This window comes from Mauremys mutica, chromosome 1, assembly GCF_020497125.1.
Source record: "Mauremys mutica isolate MM-2020 ecotype Southern chromosome 1, ASM2049712v1, whole genome shotgun sequence".
In the NCBI taxonomy this organism is placed as follows: domain Eukaryota; kingdom Metazoa; phylum Chordata; order Testudines; family Geoemydidae; genus Mauremys; species Mauremys mutica.
Genome location: NC_059072.1, coordinates 43,144,753 through 43,165,116, shown reverse-complemented (window position 1 = coordinate 43,165,116; position 20,364 = coordinate 43,144,753). Strand labels below are relative to the sequence as shown.

The 20,364-nt window shown below is 40.8% G+C and overlaps 1 protein-coding gene across 1 annotated transcript in view; it reads right to left on the bottom strand.

Annotated features, from left to right (window-relative positions):
* Nucleotides 1–14,853, bottom strand: part of SLC13A1 (solute carrier family 13 member 1) — a 51,809-nt gene extending 36,956 nt beyond the window's left edge. Inside the window, exons 1-3 of the mRNA XM_045032784.1 lie at nt 14,755–14,853; nt 3,634–3,762; nt 1,220–1,356 (exon numbers count right to left, since the gene is read on the bottom strand). Of these exons, the coding sequence (XP_044888719.1) occupies nt 1,220–1,356; nt 3,634–3,762; nt 14,755–14,853 (365 nt within the window). The remainder of the gene's footprint in view (nt 1–1,219; nt 1,357–3,633; nt 3,763–14,754) is intronic.
* Between the last annotated feature and the right edge of the window lie 5,511 nt (nt 14,854–20,364).

Here is a 20,364-nt window from a genome sequence, read left to right as displayed (position 1 = left end):
AAAGCATTGGAGAATAGAGATAATTCTGCACTGCCAGAAGGAGAGATTAGATGATCTAACAGGCATTTTCCATCGCTAATATCTGAATTCTTTTTGTCTGGCCTTTTAACGTCTAGCTTTTAATGTCTGTTTCTTAAAGTAGGATTATGAGAATCTCATATTCTGGGGAGCCAGAATGACATAGCACATTTCCTGTCCAGTCTTACTAAGATGCTGATGGAGGCCTCCACCCCCCCCCCAGCCTTCTTGTTCAGAAGCCGAGTAGGGTTTTCACTTCATTTGATATCACTAGCTCATTATTAAGAGATGAATGTATGATGAGTATCTTCAGTGCCTTCACTGCATCATCTGACCATTCTGAGGCTATGTCTACACTAGCACTTTTTCGGCAAAACTTTTGTCGGTCAGGGTGTGGAAAAAACCACACTCCTGACCAACAAAAGTTACACTGACAAAAGTGCCAGTGTGGACAGTGCTATGTCAGTGGGGGTGGTTTAATTATGCCAGCAGAAGAGTTCTTTCCTGCTTGCATAGAGCGGCTATCCAGGAGACCTTGCAATGGCCAGCTGTAGCGGTACACTAGTGTAGACATAGCCTGAGATGGAGAAGTTCAGTTCTGTTTGGGAGCTGCTTTCTTCACAGATAATGGCAAAGAGGAGCCTAGGTGTAGACAGCTGAGGCTCTCAATTTTCTTTTTGTAAAGTATGTTTTGCCCCTCTCCTCCACCAGTCTTACTGTCCTTCCTACCTTAAACTGTGAACTATTAGGGGTGAGGACTGTCTTACAGTATATTTTGAAAGTGCCCAGAACGCTGCAAGTACTTCTGAAATACAAATTACTAATAATAAGCATGTGACATGACTCTTCAGTTGTGGGCTTTACAACCAATCATTAAGAAATATGAATCTTAAATATATTCACAAATTCAACATATATTTGTTCTGAATATTACATAGTTATTGTGAATATCGGAGGCATTAGAAATAGAACTCATTCATATCCTAACTATCCCTATAATTAGAATTTCAGCAAAAGAATAATGTTTCACCCAGTATAGTTCAACCAAAGCATTTCACATATTTTCATTTTATTTCGGCAGCAAAAGGTGCTTGGATTTTTACTAAGGAACAAAACAGTAGCCCTCTGTAGGCAATTATTTCTGTAGTACCAAGTTTCCCATGAGCATTACCATTTTCCATATGTAGTATTTAGTACATACCATGCAGGGTTCACACCTACTATCATCACCATTTTCAAAGCAATTCTCTTGTGCAAATTCCATTTTTCTATTGATGTGGCCAAACAAATTACTCCAATTAATAGCAAATGAAAATCTTTGAAATAAGCAGCTGCCACCTGAAAGCAAAAACAATTTGTTAATGAAATGGGTGCTTTTTACCTATCATTTTTAATATGACCAAATAAAAAATATCAGCCTCAGCAGAAACAAGTTAAGGCATGCATTGAAATATGTGCTGGAAAGGTCCCATTTTCATTTAATTAGGTCAGTGCTATTGCTTAAACCCATGTGAATCACTGGGTACATGGAGTTAAATAGGTGTGAAACAATGGAAGAAAGAGGATAATAAGTAAGGCTGTCAGTTAATCACAGTTAACTCACATGATTAACTCAAAAAAAGTAATCACAGTTTAAAAATTAACCAATATTAATTGCACTGTTAAACAATAGAATACCTATTGAAATGTATTAAATATTTTGGATGTTTTTCTACATTTTCAAACATATTGATTTCTGTAGAAGACAGAATACAAAGTGTACACTGCTCATTTTATATTATTTTTTATTACAAATATTTTCACTGTAAAAATGGTAAACAAAAGAAATAGTATTTTTCAGTTCACCTCCTACAAGTACTGTAGTGCAATTTCTTTATCGTGAAAGTATAACTTACAAATGTAGATTTTTTTTTGTTACATAACTGCACTGAAAACAAAACAATGTAAAACTTTAGAGCCTACAAATCCACTCAGTCCTACCTCTTGTTCAGCCAATCACTCAGACAAACAAGTTTAGTTACAAGTGGCAGGAGATAATGCTGCCCGCTTCTTGTTTACAATGTCACCTGAAAGTGAGAACAGGCATTCACATGGCACTTTTGTAGCTGGCATTGCAAGGCATTTACATGCCAGATATTCTAAACATTTGTATGCCTCTTCATGCTTCGGCTACCACCAAAAAAGAAAATCAAACTTCTGCTGGTGGCATCTGATTCAGATAATGAAAGTGAACATGCATCGCTCTGCTTGAATTGTTATCAAGCAGAACCCGTCATCAGCATGGACGCATGGCCTCTGGAATGGTGGTTGAAGCATGAAGGGACACATGACTCTTTAGCGCATCTGGCACGTAAATATCTTCTGACACTGGCTACAACAGTGCCATGCGTAGACCTGTTCTCATTTTCAAGTGACATTGTAAACAAGAAGCGGGCAGCATTATCTCCTGCAAATGTAACCAAACTTGCTTGTCTGAGTGATTGGCTGAAAAAGAAGTAGGACTGAGTGGACTTGTAGACTCTAAAGTTTTACATTGTTTTATATTTGAATGCAGTTATTTTTTGTACATAATTCTAAATTTGTAAGTTCAACTTTCATGATAAAGAGATTGCACTACAGTACTTGTATTAGGTGAATTGAAAAATACTATTTCTTTTATTTTTTACAGTGCAAATATTTGTAATAAAAATAAATATAAAGTGAGCCCTGTACACTTTGTATTCTGTGTTGTAATTGAAATCAATATATTTGAAAATGTAGAAAACATTCAAAAACATTTAAATAAATGGTATTCTATTATTGTTTACCAGTGCAATTAATCGTGTGATTAATCACGATTATTTTTTTTAATCACGCAATTAATCATGATTAATTTTTTAATCACTTGACAGCCCCAATAATAAGGTTCATGATGTAAGCAATCTAAGATCATCAAGCACATTTCACATATGACCTAAGCTAAAGGTGAAAGCCTGCTGCATTAGTCCATTTTATCTTTAATCCATCCAGCTACCTCCCCATTGCAAACACTTTGAGGTATAAGGATTTAGAACATGAGCCTACAATGCCTATCACAATGATGCCTCGAGCTCAGGACTATTCACATGTTTAAATGTTTTTCTGGTTTGAGATCAACTGGTATCAATTTCCATTGATATCAAAGTAGGCTTATTGGGCCCTTAGCATTTCATATTTCTGATGTAATGTAGTGTAACATTAATAATACTTTGAATGTCCATAGCACTTTTTCATCTATTGATCTCAAAGCACTTTGCAAAGGGAGATAAATGTTATTATTGCCATTTCACAGATGGGACACTTTGGCTCAGAGACGATGCCTGCAATAGTTTGTGCTGGCTTCTGCTGCAGGTCTGAGCATGAGGCGGAACCAATTGAATAGATCTCGGTCCAGAAAAACACTTAAGCTGTGTGCTTAACTTTGAGCATGCGAGTAGTCCTGAGCTTGAGGCTCCATTGTGATAGGTGCTGCAGAAACACATAGTAAAGACAGCTGATGAAATTGCAGCATTACGCAGTTCTTTCTTTGGGCATTCCACAGTTTATGGCTATATAATATGTGCAGCGTAAGAAGATAGGGAAGAAGAGGAAGGTTACCTCCTTGGATGCCATAATACCAAACATTGGGAACATTAAGGCAGGAAGTAAAGCTGAAACACCCAGTGGCAGAGCTTCTGTGAGCCAAAAGATCGCAACTACAAACAGCGTGTATGCACATTCTGCTTCCTAGAATACACAAGACATCATTAAAAATAAGATTGGATTCACCTAGCAAACAATCCTACAGTGGTATAGGGGACCAATGCAAAGCCCACAGAAGTCAATAGAAGGACTCGCGCTGACTTAATTGGGTTTTGAGTCAGGGCCCAAAGCTTAATTGTACTTAGTATTATCATCAGAAGCAGATACTTTGATTTATAGCCTTATAAATAATTAAAAAAATTATGATGAAATATTATTTTATGCATTCATTATTTTATTTATGATTTTTCTCTGATTATAAAGACTTACCATTAAAAAGAAACGCCTGCCATTTTCTCCAGGCACTTCATGAGACATTTTGAAACTACAATTATACAAGCAGATTATGCCAGGAACCTCTCTTCACCCAAGAATTAAAATAAATCATAACCCCCAGCAACTAAAAATATCCCTTTGATCTTTAAGATCGCCCAGACAACTCCTATGCAGGCAGTACGTGAAATCCTGGCCCTGCTGAAGATAATTCGATTTTGCCATTGACATCAATGGAACAAGAATTTCACCCAGTCTGCTTTGATACAGTTGTCCTTATATCTTGCAGTTTCAACATCTTTCATTCTGAATCCTGAAACACAGGATTCACTTTAGCTTCACCACTGAAATGCAGCCACCGCTGCAGCATATGAAGCTGTAGAAGGAATTGGGGTAGGTAGAATGAAATTATCAAAATTAGACTTTGGCCAAACCTGCCCTGAGCTTTGGGTTTGTACTGAAACCAAATGCCTTGTGTTTGGAATTCTGTTAGGCATACTTTGCACAGCTCTGGTTTACACATCTGCTCTTGAAAAAAGTGCCTTTCTTACCATGCGAGGTCAGGAGAGGAAAATGGCATATGTATTGTTGGCATCCTTTCATCTACGAGAGACGGTGGGAATTGCAGGCTATGATGTAGATGGTTTGCAATGTCTCATGTGACTGAATAGTCCAATCTGAGATTTGCATGATCTTTGGCAATTATTGCAAATGTATATATCTTGGTTGGGAGCTCCTTGCTTCCTATGGGCTCTTTTCTCTTCAGGCTGTAGGAGCCAGCTTCTGTCATGGACTTTGATACCCTGATGGAGACGATGGCACTACTTGTTACAATCATCATATATGGCTAATACTTAAAGATGTAGCTTTGGGGATAAATGATGAGATATAGTTTTTACCTTAGGAAGGCTGGTTCAAATCCAACCCAAGGGACTAATGGTCAAACATTATTACTTCTACTGGCAGTTTTTGGTCTATGTGAAATAAGCTGAAGTGTCTGTATTGGAAAACTTCTACCACATTTGACACTAATTTGCACCTTTGTTCACAGATTGAGCAGAAACTGGACTGATTCCCACCAACTGGTGAATTCTGCAGAAAAAAAGAGGAGGTGGATTTGTGAGGCACTGTGGAGAAGGTTGCTATCTGATAGTGTCTGTTCCATGGATAACAAGACACCTTCATTCTCCAGGATCGTCACTCTAGCACCTTTTATTTGCAGTAAAAATATATTAATAGTTTAGAAAAGCAAGCAAGCAATGGTATCCTTTGCTTCGCTGTGTATGGTGTTTACACTGGAATATGTATGAAAGCATCTCATGTAGTTTCTCTAATATCAGCAAAATTTAGGCCCCCAAAAGTCAAATTAATGTCCAGGATTGCATATAGCTTTTATTCGGTTCAGTGAAATCCTTACTTGCTTAATGTAGCTATTTCTGAAGGATTCAGTGAATGATTCCACCTCCCACCCCCCTTTTTATAATGGGAGCTTTCCACTGAGACTCAGTGACTTCTGAACTAGACTTTTACGTGCTATCATTTTTTCTACTGAGATCAGATCAGTGCCAAGAAGAAGTACCAGAAAAACCTTTATCCAGTGGTGAGCTGGAGCCAGTTTCCACCAGTTCCCAAGAACCAGTTGCTAAAATTAGACCTCCGTGGAGAACCATTTTTTAAAAGGCCAGGGGGTGGGCAAAGAACTCTGGTCTGCGGGATGGACCATCCTGTTGCTCCCAGGATTCCCAGCTGGGGAGGCTGAGGTTCCCCCAGCCCCTCCCCCGTTTCCCCCCAGCTGCAGCGTGGCCAGCCACCGGCACCAGCTGGGCAGCTCAGCTGAGCTCCTGAGTCGTCCTGCCGCTTTGAGCTGCAGGCAAGGTAAGGGGGGTGGGGGAGGCTGCAAGCTCCAGGGCCTCTGGGGGTGTGTGTGCAATTTTCCCCAGGCCCTGCATGGGCCTCCAGCCCCACAAGTATGTCTCCCCCCGCCCCGGCCCCTCCCCCACTTCCTCCCCCCTTAAATCAGAACTTTTTGTAGGGAACCGGTTGTTAAGATTTTGGCAGCTCATCACTGCTTTTATTGTGATTGTTCTGCCGATGTGGAATTGGCATACCAGAAGCCATTCAAGCCTCAGAAGTTACTGGCCTGAAATGACATAATACATTTATTTTAAGTAAAAAAATAAAAAAATGATCCCTTCTATAACCTTTCACTATATTTGTAGGTCACCCTTGTGGTCTTGATATGGTATCTTTATATGACATTTATTTATAATACTAAAATGTAGGTAACCTGGCCTGAAATTGAAGACCTGGGTCAATGCAGATCAGGATTTTATTTAACTTCTTTAACCATTGACGTCAGAGGGCCTGATTCTTGTTTACACTTGGGCCCCTTGCCCTACACGGGAAGTACAAAGTCCCTTAAAGTGGGTAAAATTGCATTTACTGAGACTGTAAATGTAGATTGTTGCTTAGATTGAAAACTCTCCAGGGCAGGGAGTTTCTTCTTGTTCTGTGCCTAGCATAATGGGGCTCTGGCCCATGAGGGGGGCACCTTGTCACTACTGTATGTCTCCCAACATTTCAAGGGGCTAAAGCAAGATGCAGCGCCACTCAGATTTGGCCCATCTACTTCACCATAGACAATGATGGAAGGGCAGCTGGGCCAAACCTGAGTGGTGCTGCTACCCTGTGGGCCAGGTCACAATGCCACTTGGTTTGGGGACCATCTTTAATGGCATGGGATCCCTGGAGTGCAGCCTGGGACTGTGAGACCACTGTGCCCCCTAAATTCTCTCCAGCCTGAGCTGTCTCTCACAATGCTTTGCTAGTGACCAGTAGCAAACCTCTCCAGGAGCTGTGATCACTCAGCACAATAGCATGTGGAGTCCCCACCCCCCAGCTAGATTGCATTAATGCTCCCAGAGCCACTCATCAATCACACAGGGAAAGGAACCAGAGCCAAATCCCCCCCAGCTCCCAGCACTGTACCTCAGGAATATACTGTCTTGCACTGCTCAAGATGAGCAGTAAAAAATGTATCAATTGGTTTACCACTTCATCAATGGAAAGTGGGTATACACCAGCCTTTGCAAAACCTGAGCAGATTTGCCACACACTTCAGGCAAACTTACAGGTAAAGATAAAAAGTTAAAGAAGTTTATTGACTACAAAAGGTAGATTTTAAGTGATATTAAGCAATAGGCAAGAAGTCAGAGTTAGTTACCAAAAGAAATAAAATATAAGCACGCAGTCTAAACTCTCAACCCGATTAGACTGGGCAACAACTAGACTAAGCAGTTTTTCTCACCCCACTGGATATTTCAGTCCTTAATATACAGATTTCAGCCTTGAAATCTGGGCCAGTCCCCTCAGTTGGAGCCTTCAGAGTGTCCTCATTGCTTGCAACGTAGGTGGGTGAATGAGAAAGGCCCAGCATATGGCCACTGTGTCTCTTTTATATACTCAGTTCTATGTGCTTGGGGAGCACAAGTCCAGGCATGTCTTGGGGCATTGCTGAGTCTCCAGGAAAGATTGAGCAATTCCCCTGGTGTGGCCTCATGCAGGTGAGTCATTGCATTGAGGCTCCCTTGCTGGACAATGGTTGTTGGTGGGTTGATTGACACCCTGCCCGGATGTTGGCTACTTTCCTTGCTGTTGCCTCGGGGGAGGTAATATCTGGCTGATTCCCCAATTTACAGCATGTTTTAGTGACCATCGTAAACACATTTCTCATAACTTCATATGCACTAATGATATACATATACGGATAGAGAAATGATGTTCAGCAGATCATAACCTTCCTCCTGATACCTTACAAGGCATGCTTTATATGTAAGATCATGATTATATAAAAAAGAGGAATATGGGGGTTCTAGGACGCTCCCCAAAGATATAGAATGTCACAGAGGGTCCCAGAGCAAATTGCCCCATTCCCCCACCATCTTGGGTGGCTCTGATTACAGGAATGTTCCACTTCAGAGAGTCTGGGGGGGGGGGTCAAAGCGGGATAGTCGGAAGTTCTGCCACTGCTATACAAATATTATGACTCGTTATATTTACTCCCCACTTTAGATTCTATTTACACAGCCAGAGTGGTGTAAAGGGGCCTTACTGCAAATGAGAGTCAGACTCAGAGTCTACATACCCTGGCCTACACTTGGCCCGACACTTGGATACAAGACTAGGTCAGTCTTCTTTACACCATGCAAGTACTTTCAGATATTGCAATACATTCTTCTTTTATCATTATTATTATTATAATTATTTTATTATTCAGATCAGTGCCAGAACTGTACATCTGCTTCACCAATGTAGTGAAGACACAGTCCCTTTCTTGAAGAGCTTACAGCATAATTCCAACAAGTGAACAGAAAGCATAACTTAAACACATAAGGCTAACTCCCCTTACATAAGTAGTATCCGTGAAGTGAAGTTCCAGAGTACTCACTTGAGTGAGTTAGACAAGCAGGGGTAGGCCCTGGTGCCCAGAGGACGATGATGGCAGCAGCAGAAGGGGGCACTGAGCAATCCTGCCCAGGAACTGCTTTTGTAGCTTTTGTATTGGATGTATTATGATCAACAGTGCTCTGCTTCCTCACCTCAGCTCCCTCAGATAAGGACAGGATTTTGTCCTAAAATTCTCATATGTTCAACAAGTGCAGTGATTTAGCATTTGCTCTGAACTTCAGTCTTGCACACAAGAACAGTTTGCTTTTTAGTCTGTTAGCAGGCAGAAAGAAAAATATTAAGAAATTAACATCTTGTAAAGTTATGCCAAACACTATGGGGTAATAATAATTGGCTGAAGGTAATCCTAGGCATGTATCTGCATCCTGCAGATTTTTGTATTGAAAAAATGCATGGCAGCATTATCAAAAGTGCTAGTGGGAATTTAGGGGTTTTAACAGCTGGAGAGGTGATAGCTGAGGCTTCTGACACTCAGGGAGATGTGGGAAGGTTTTGTTTTTGTAACTGCAAAGCAACTGAAGCCTTTGATATGGGCAAGTGGGTGCATCTGCTCTTTAAAATCCTGATTCAGTAAGATAATTGAGTGCATGCTTAAATTAACTTATTGCAATCAATGGAACTATGCACGAGTTTAAAGTTACGCATACTCTTAAGTACCTTGCTGAATAGGGGCCTAAATTTGGGAGTGGATGCAGGATTGAATTTTTCATTCGTCACCCCAACAAAACTACACCTTACTTCATCCAATACAGAGGGACCAGGTGGATTTTTCTGCTAAAAGGATCAGCAGTGAAAGCATTACCAATATTTAACTTATCATGAGACTTCAGAGTTGAGACTTCATAGATTCATAAATTCCAAGCCCAGAAATGATTATCTAGTCTGACCTCCTGTATAACACAGGCCATAGCACTTCCCTGAAAAAATTCCTGGTGCATATTTTTTAGGAAAACATCCAGTCCTGATTTAAAAATTGCCAGTAACGGAGGATCCACCATGACCCTTGGTAAATTGTTCCAATGATTAATTACTTTCACAGTTAAAAATGTACACCTTATTTCTAGTCTGAATTTGTCTAGCTTCAACTTTCAGCCATTGGATCATGTCATACCTTTCTCTGCTAGATTGAAGAGCCCATTATTAAATATTTATTCCTCATACAGGTACTTATAGACAGTAATCAAGTGACTTCTCATCTCTCTCTTTGTTACACTGTATAGATTGAACTCTTTAAGCCCATCACTATAAGGCATGTTTTCTAATCCTTTAATCGTTCTAATGGCTCTTCTCTAAACCCTCTCCAATTTATCAACATCATTCTTGAATTGTGAGCACCAGAATTGGACACAGTATTCCAGCAGCGGTCGCACCAGTGCCAAATATGGAGGTAAAATAACCTCTCTACTCCTAATTGAGAATCCATTGCTTATGCATCCCAGGATTTCATTAGGCCTTTTCGCCACAGTGTCACAGTGGGAGCTCATGTTCAGCTTATTATCCACTGCGACCCCCAAATCTTTTTCAGAGTCACTGCTTCCCAGGATAGAGTCCCTCATCTTGTAAGTATGGCCTACATTCTTTGTTCCTCGATAGATACATTTACATCTAGCCACATGAAAATACGTATTGTTTGGTTTTGTCCACTTTTACTAAATGATGCAGGTCGCTCTACATCAATGACCTGTCCTCTTCATTATTTGCCACTTCCCCAATTTTTAATGTAATCTGCAAACTTTATCAGTGATGATTTTATGTTTTCTTCCAGGTCACTGATAAAAATGTTAACTAGCAGAAGGGCAAGAACCTATCTTTACAGAACCCCACTAGAAATACACCTGTTCGATGATAATTCAAGACATGACCTGAATGGGGCAGTTCACACCTCTAAAGAGTTATTTTAAGTAAAATGGTGCAAATTCTGATATTAATTAATTTAACATAAATTAATGTAATATGTTGAAGGTTGTTTTCACAATCATAGGCGATAGAGCCATTTTTGAAAAATGTAGATTCTGGAGAAAAATTACCTGGGTAGTTTAAAAAGAAGAACAATTATGCATCAATTTATGTTGTTGCGCAGCCATATTCTCTGGGCCCTGAGAAAAGTATATGTTGACCAAGGAGAATTCTGGCTGCCTTCCAGAATTCATTGTACCACAATGTCACAATATGGAAGCCACTATCCCTGACAAGAACTCATAAATGGCTAGGAAATGATCTATAGATAAGTCTGTTTATTGTAGGCAGGGATGGTATCACCGCTTTTTATTAAGGTTGCTCAACATTTCCCATTATAAGACCTTGTGTTCAGTTGCTTATTACTGTGCCAAACTTTAATCACTGAAATTTTCCATTCTAGGATAATGCTAGGTCATTTTCCATTTGATCTTTCTTGAATAGTTGCAGCCAAAGCAGTTTAGCTGTTTACAAGAATAATGCTGGTGAAAATACATTGTTTTGCCAATGTTAATAAATTCTGGTAACCTTTTTTTCCTCAGTTAGTTCAAGTGGCAGAGATCTGAGTGGTGGATCTAAAGGTTCCAACACTGCTGATGACCCATGTGGGTGTCAACATAATGCCACATAATGAAATTTCTGTTTGTTTGTTTTTTCAGTTTGCTTTTTTAGAAACCTAGGAAATTGCACACAAAAAACTATATTAAAAGAACATTATTAAAAATGCAAAGTTCAAGTATTCAGAAGTTAGGAAATGTCAAAATTAAGGTTGCCCATGCAACCTTAATTTGCCCCCTCCTCTTGTGCATATGCATTATGATACAGTTTTAAATGACAGGATCACATATTTTTCCTAGGACCCCCGGCTCTTTTAGTGTACAGGATAGAACTGCTCTGAGGATGAATTGGGGAAGCGTAGTGAAAGAGACTGTTGTCTGTAGGACTTCTGCTTTGTTGGTTGCAGAAGTCAGAAGGTGTGTAGTGAATGAGGCAGGGATTGAAGTATGAAAAAGGAATGTCTTCTGGTCAAGGCAGTGGAATTCTGCCCTGGAGAACTGGAGTCTATCCTTTCCTCTGCCACAGAATTTGTAAGTGATGCTGGGCAAGTCACTTAAACCAAACTTTTCACAGGTGGTCACTAATTGCGTGTTCCTCATTTTCTGGATACCTGACTTGAGATCCAGGGGTCTAATTTGCATAAGTTCTCAGCATTCACAGCTTTGACTGAAGTAGATAAGAGCTGCACGTTGAACATTCCACAGTGATGAGACTACAGAAAAGTCCATGAGGAAACTAATAACTCTGTCTTCAGAGCAGGATTTGTATTGAGTGCAGTAAATAAGGCTTTGAACAATGAGAAGAAAACAAACCATTGAAACCTGCTCACTTAGTGAGCACCTTCCACTGATTGAGGAGGGGTCCTAAGGAAAAAATAATATGTGATCATGTAAAATCTATATCATAATGCATACACACAAGGGGGGCCCATTAAGGTTGAATGGGCAATCTTAATTCTGTCATTTTCTACCTTCTGAGTGCGCGACTTTGCAGTCTTAAAAATGTTCTTGTAATATAGCTTTTTGTGTTATGGTAAAACTACAGTAGCCATAGACTCTTGATTAGCTCTTTCATATATTCATTTTCCAAATACATTACAGAGATGCCTTCTTATAAGAAACTATTAAAAAACCCCAGCATATTTATAAGAATCAGTTCTCTGTGTCCCAGACCATATTATACATCTCTTAATTCCAGAGCTTTTAAATGAATGAAATTGATTAAGTGCATTCATATATCCGCTTTATTGCTTGAAATTTTTAACCTTCTCCCCCTACCTCCTGCAACTAACTCATTCTGGGAGAAAAGGGAAGCTTATGCCATAAACAAAACTTAAAAATAAAAGTGTTCTGGATTGCTTGAAGCCCTCCTTTTAACCCACCATATAGGTACAGTACGGGCAGCAGCACTGCAAGCTTCATCACACTGCCCTACCAGTGTGCTCCATTCCTAGCAGTGAGCCCTCTGTCAGAGGAGGAAAGCTGACTGAGTGTGCATGTCCGGGCAGACTTTGGCTTCCTAAAACAGCCTGTCAGGAAGGATGCCCATTAGCATCAGCAGTGATGACGCAACAGTTAGATGTTTTCTTTAATATAAATCTCAGCTCTTGCAGTTAAGATTAGCTGAAACATGGTGTGGTGTTTTTTTTTAAACTTTAAAAATGGTTGCTAGCAAATTGCTATCATTCCAACTACCATTAGGAGCTTTAAGTCCCGACAGCAAATGGCCAGCTCAGCCGGGTGGTGGAGAGGGAATATACTACTCTGGACACACCCGCCCCCTCCTCATCCCTCTTGCATAGCAACACTGCTGGCAGCGGAGACTCTGGAAGATTTTTTATAATGAGGATGCTAAAAGACATTGAACAAAACTGTAAACCCCGTATGTGAAGGAAGACATGCATTCGAGTGCTGCCGTATCTTCAGCCCCCCTAGTTCCAGTGCCTCTGGCTGGCAATGCTACCCACCTGGACTCTCTGCATTCCCCGGACACATTGCCACTGGCCTCTGGGCAAGTGTGCAAAAGCATGGAAGGTTTAGGGCCCCCTTTTCTGCTTGTACCTTTGACCCTTTAAATCTCACTTTTAATACTGACATGTTCAAACAGAGATTCTTAATTTAACCCAAAGTTGTTGGCTTGAATTGGATCCAGTGGTTTGGGCCATGGGCCAAATTCTCTGCTTGTGCAAATGAGTGCTGCTCCATTGAAGTAACTGGATCTGTGCCAGCTTATACCAGCAGAGAAGTTGGCCCCATGTTTCCATTTCTCTATTGCTGTCTCTTGCATTTTTAAAGCAGTGTCTCAGTTAATACATTTTGAACCTCGAAAGACATACTTTCCTTCCTAGAACATGCTGCTTTGATGGAGGTCAAGAAACAATTCAGATCAATACATTCCTGCTTTGATTAGTGACAGATGGACTGATTAAGAATACATTTAGCATACCCATAAAATTCAGATCACTTTACTGCTCAGGGAAAAATCTTTTCATTAATATTATTGACTTCTAACAAATGTCTTGATTACACAAGAATGGCCACATTTCACAAATAATAAACATGTTATTGTTTTCCACAGAGGGACAAATTCAGTTGGGTGTTAGATGCTCAGTAAATGCAAAGACTGTAATCTAAAGCACTGATCTTATGTGCAACAATTGGACATTTTCTTAAGTGTAAATTTGGCTTTCGCTGTTAGATTACACAAAGCATTTTTTTCCCTTTAAAAATAGTTGTCGCAAATTTCATCTGAAAGATTCAGGCAGACACACTTGAGAACAAGTGCAGAGCAGGGGAAAAGATACCAATTGAAGGGAAAAGTTGGTTAAATGTAACTAGAGCAATGGACAAACATAAGGAATTCCACTTTTACAGGAAGACATGTCCAGCCTGCCTAGGTCTAAGATCAAATTCTTCTCTTTTCTTCTTTCTACACATATGAGCCAATGAAGCCTGTCAAGTGGAGCGGTAGCACTTGCTCTGTAGCAAACCTCTTCATCTCTGCTTTGGGCTGCAGGAACCTGGGCTTAGGCCCATGAGTGCAGCAAGGAGGGACTAGGGAATGTGGTCTGCTGCAGATTTTGTGGAATAGCTCAGATCTGTACTTAATGTTTTGGGACAGGCCAGTGAAACAATTTTTCACCAGTCCATCCTATTCAAATAAGGAATGCAACAGCTCCTACTCCAGTTCTCCAGTCTTCCAAAGAGACCGCCGGGTTAGACAAGAAAATTGATATTCCTGATATTTCTAAGGTAAAGAAGATGCAGAACCTTCCTTTTAAAAAAAATGAAACACAGAGAACTCCTTTGTACATCAGGAAGAAACAAAATAAAGGGCAAAACCCCATATTTCCTTTTTAGTTCATCTATACTGTAAAATATACTGCAAATAGATTGAGCAGCTTCATTGTGTCCAAAATTAAAACAAACCAAACAGGGTGGGATTTTCAGCACAGGCAATGTGATTTGGATGTCCAGTTCCCAGTGTTAGTGAGAAATCTCTTAGCCAGCTCAGCTTGAGAAAATAGATATAAACTGTTTCCAAAATAATTGTCACTTTGCTGTTTACATTAAACTTACATTATATATTTCTGTAAAAACACTGCAATGTGATGAAAATAATCCCTGATGCAAACATATCTGAGACTCTAGCCATTCTGAAAGGATGTGGGAAACTCACAGACATACAGTATATAATAATTGCCTAGAACATCAGTTCACTTACTTTGGTTCGAATGATGAGAGGCAGTGGAAGTAAAAGCAATGGAGTGAAGAGAATCAGTAGGAACCTTCGGTAGATCCAAAGCTGACTGAAAATTTTCATTGCTGAGAGCTGATGGCACAGTTTTCTGGTTGAAACTATCAAAAAAAATCAGATGTCCTATAAATAGTTGACGCTGATTAATATTTCTCTAAACTATCACCTTTAGCCTTTGCAACAGACTGATTAGTCAAGCCAAGTTAAAAATAAATCTTTCTCTTTATTGTTTTAGTGTCTTTACTACCACTAGGAAGATAAGAATGGTGTTCACCAGTAAACCCAAGGCTAGAAATGTGCCCTGCATTTATGGTGTAGTAGTTTTCTCATTACTATCTTCTTCTCCCCCCACCCCCATAATATATGCATAATATATTCCTATAACTGGAACAGGGAGTAGAAAGCTAGATCCTGCAAGGTGTTGAGAAAGCTCTTAACTACCATTGACCTGAATAGGAATTGAAGACCCCCACACTTACAGGAGTGGCCCCTTGCCAGTTCACACCCAAAGACAGGTTATATCTCTATGCTTGACATTTTATTTACGTTAAGCTCAAGCCTAGCCTGCTCTGTTTTAAAGGGAGCCCAGGAACTAACAAGATTCACAGAAAACATGTGATCTGGAAGAAGAAAGTTCTCTACCTATCAATGGCACTTCTAATACAGCTTTACTGTTAGTTAAAAAAAAGACTTCATTAGCATGAACACGACATAAGCTGGCATTTTTGAAAGACATAATTGAGAGCACATGCCTACAAAATGTAAAGTAGAATGGAGTGAAAGTCAGATCTCTGACTGTAATGGCCCATGGCCTCGTATGTGCTGTGAGAGATGCACTCAGCTCAGAAAAACTTTGCCAGGCTCCCACTGCCACCGATCCATTTTAATTTCCTCGACTTGCTGCACAGAGTGATTGGCAGCTGGAATTTACTAATATTCAGCCCTTAAATAGCACTTTTCATCCGTAGATCACCAAGGAAGGTAAATATCATTATCTCCCTTTTACAGAGGAGGAAACAGAGAGGTAGAGGGACTCGCTTGAGGCTGCACAGCAGACAAGTAGCAGAGCCAGGATGTCTCCCACTTCATTGATGCCCATGATGCCTCCCATTAAATTAGGGGGGATGTAAAGAGGAGATGGCAATGTGCTGGGCCCTGATGAGGAGTCAGTTCTCTGAACAGCAAAAGGAAGGTCAGAAGCAATGGATATTGGGCATAGGCCATGACATCAATAGGATTTAGCCACTGGAGTGGCAGACAGTACTATCCACTTTTCTTTCCACGTATTCAAGAGCTCCCTTTTCTGTACTCATAAGCAATATGGGGTCAGAAATGACTCTCTGAGCAGCTGCAGGATTTAAGACATACGTACTCACATACCTACTAAGGGGGATGCAATCTGATGCACTTTAAACCTACACTTTTATCATTTTCCCTTTTTCTGATTCCCTCCCGATGAATTATCACTTCTGACCCTAGCAGAATTCCATCATGGAAAATGCAATTAGATTGCAAAACAATAAAGTTAAACCAATAAATAAAAATAAAAACTAACATGCAGAACAACTGGAAGAAACAACTCTATAAGATTTTAATAAAATGTGATTTAGGAATCTGAAGAAGAAAACACGGGTTTAGGTCTCAGCAGAGGTGCTACTAAAAACATTTACAGATTCCTATGATCTCTTTAGCTTGAGTTTCTTAGGGTTGCTAGTGGACTGTAATTTTCTATTTTTCTTTCTAGCTGTTCCATGTGACTGAACTTACATTCAAGAGCTGCAAAGCAGCTGAGAAAGAGATAGCAGCATAGGAGAGTCCACTGGCAGCCTTTGAAGAAGCAGCTCACAGAAACCACATGAAGACCCATTTTCTTCATGTGACCCTGTGATCCACTTGTCCATAAAGTGAGGGAAAACTACTTATATTTGGCGCTTAGCTATGGCCTCTATTGCTGACTGTAAAATAGTTGGCTTGCATCCAATATATTCCAGAACAGTGTTCTTGTAGCATAGTTCATTAACAAAACATTTTCACTTTTAAAATCTTACAGTAGGAAGGAGAGGGAAAGCTTTGTGAGCTATTGATTATAACACATTATATAGCTCCTGTGAAGCTGGCTGATCACGTCATGTCAGAATGTACTGAGGTCAATTCACTTGTGTATTAGTATGGATCAACGCAATTAGTGTTTTGGGTGTTTAAACTTCATAAAACTAATGGGATGTTACATGCATTGTTTTCACTTATCTGTTCCTGTCATAATGTAATACCAAACATCCACATTGTAAATACCCCTGTAACTAAATAACTCAGACATCAAAGAATCCTTGGGGAATGCTAATGAAGGACTTTATTTGAAAAGGTGCTAAGTTCAAAGCAAATGGCCATTGTGGTGATGACCTGAGGTCAGAGACTCAAAATGCATTCCGCATGCAAAGGAAAAGTTCACGTGGGTAAAGCCCACGTCAGCTTGTCTTCTGTGAGAGATATAAATATGGATTCAAAGAAAGATCCATCCTCTCTAGACTGTTTGGAGTCTAATGGCGGAATAACTGAACGAGAAGACGGAGATCCCCCGAGTTATTCTGAGTAGCCCCGAGAGACTTTTGGGAAACTGGCAGATTATAAACCGAGACTCACCTGTACATATATTTTACCTGCTTTAACCTCTCAATAACTCTTCTTTTCTTTTCTTAGCTAATAAACCTTTAGCTAGTTTACTACAGCATTGGCTGCCAGCATTGTCTTGGGGTAAGTGACTGGTCTCTTGGGACTGAGAGATACCTAAATGTGATGTGATTTTTGGTTTAAGTGACCTTTTATCACAAAGTCCAGTTTGTCTGGGTGGCAAGATAGACTGGAGAGGCTAAGGGGACTGTCTGTGACTCCATAGTAAAACTGTAGAGTGATCCAGGAGTTCACATTTGTTACAGGCTTGGTGAAATCTAATTATAGAACACATCACCAGCTTGGGGTCTCTGCCCTGTTTTCTGACAGTCTGCCCTGAGGTAGGCACTCACAGTTGTGAGCCACTCCAGCCAGTGTAAAAGCTCCTTTTTAAGTTTTGCAGGCATGGAATTCCTCTCATGCCCGGATGCTATGGTCATGGTTGGGGGTTAGATGTATCTCTGACCCCCTTTATAAGTCGGAGTGCACTCACCCTCAGGGCTCAGGCCTTGAGCATTCACATCTCTGGGTTGGAATCATGCGATTCTCCCACCTTTAGACCAGGGGCTACAGGCCCCCTGTCCACCAACTGTGATTACTCAGCAAGCCCAATGGGACGTCACCACACTATGAAGCTCTGTTCCTCACTGGGAAGTTCTGACACCACTGCTACTCATCCCAGGTTTCCAGAATGATGTGATCCCACCACACCATGCTGGTTCTCCTGCACCAGAAGTGATGGTCCAACCATGGGCATACTGTGGCAATACTGGGATTCGCCATATCCTTTTCCATGTGAGCTGAATGAGTTGTCACTGACCCTCCTAGTTATCCATCTTCAACATGCTAGAAAATTCAGCCCAAATTCCATCCACTTACTCCACTGTGTAACCATTTGTCCCACGATAAGAAGCAGTTGCAGAAACAGACCATCATCCCATTTCTGCATTTCGTCCACCCAGTTTAGCAGGGAATTACAGTGAGGGGCAAAGTCATCAGGAACTGCCGTCAGTAAATATTTGATTGCAAGGGACAGCATCAACACCGCATAGGAAAGTGGCTCCTAGAACGTCTCCCTGTCTGTACAGAATCCTGGGATACACCATACAATTTCAGTGGTGATAACAATACTGGCAGAGTGGATGCGGGTAGACATGTATATACAGTGTTAAACTCATGTCCAGCATAGCACAAGGTAGTCACTTGCAGTGGGTAAGGGGAATGTGCGTGAGCATGTACGTGGTCCAGTACTGAAATATGTACATCAGCGTAGACATAGCCTGTGTTGTCTTCCTGCTAGAGTAACAGTCCTGCCATTAAAATAATCATTCCATACCATCCAGTTCTCAATAGTCACAGTAAACATTTCCCCTGACCTGGTCACATACAGTCTCTGAATTAACACAGATGGAGTATTCCTAAACTATTATATATCAGCCAATGTCCTTCATGACAACACAAGCCTAAGGTGCATGGTGTTACTTAGTGGATGCACTACAATGCCAGGTGACCATAGGCTACAGCTGACAAACACTGATAGTCCATAAATGGCTATTAGCCAGGATGGGTAAGAATGGTGTCCCTAGCCTCTGTTCGTAAGAGGATGGAGATGGATGGCAGGAGAGAGATCACTTGATCGTTGCCTGTTAGGTTCACTCCCTCTGGGGCACCTGGCATTGGCCACTGTCGGTAGACAGATACTGGGCTAGATGGACCTTTGGTCTGACCCGGTACGGCCTTTCTTATGTTCTTATGTTCTTATGATAATCCTAACCCCACTTTTCCTCCATTTATTTTATTAAATCCTCGACACCATTTCTCTTTCTGTGTGATATGTACCTAATAGTGTTCTTATTGCAGGTGGTTACCGAGATTCCCCTGGATGCACTTATCCTTTACAGCCAAATCCTCCTCACCTTATTCACACAACTCCCATTGGATTCAATGGATGTTTTACGTTAGTGAAGAAACCTGCTTTTAGACCTTTATGATTTTGTGTTTGTTTTTTACAAATCTCCTTTTATAAAGGCTTAACAGCATTGTTAAAAAGTGTGTGCCCACATGCCCTATGCTGTGATTCATCACTGTGAGATTTGATGGTTCCTGCTTGGCTCTTGCAGGTACCACCCATTCCTTTTCTGGTCAGCAGGCTTCCTTCCAGGCTGCCCTGGGTGCAGCATTCTCCACAGCCCACCTTCTAGGGGCTGCATTGAAGAATCTTTTAACAGGTTTCTCTGTTGCCCTCCTTCTAGGGACAGCAGTCCATCTGCCCTGGGTGAAGGGCTCTCAACAGTCCTCCTGCACTTAAATCCTGGCAAACTTTCCAGCCTAACACTTTACTGGCTCTGCTGCAGGAAAGCCTTCCTACTCCCTGATGGTCCCGCACCCTGAGTGAATAAGCAGCAAGTATATCTTACAGAAAGCACTACATCTGGGCTGCCATCATGCGACTCTTGGTCATTAGACTCATGCACAGGCCAGGGCTTGGACCTCTAACCACTTACAAGCTCAGATCACACTGTACCATTTTCCCCTAGAATGTGATGTTTTCATTGTTTATTAATTATTTTTATTTGTTGAGTATTGACCATATACTTGGTAGTCTATGACTACGAGAGTCCTTTACAATCTAAGGCCCATATCCTACGTTGGTGGATCCTTACACCAGTGCAGACTCCTGTTGTGGTGAAGGAGATTCCATACAGACCAAAGGGTCTGCCTGTGCAGACATGATTGCTGAATCAGTGCCTGAACTTTTCAAGGAATTTACAATCTAAGCTGTTCAGACTTGTACCAGTTGCTGCAAGTTCACTCTGTACGTAATGAGGTACACACTTTTGTGGCATGTACATTAACTTGTATGCCTCCGTACATTTTTATCAGCTCAGAGTGCTAATAATGTTCTTTATT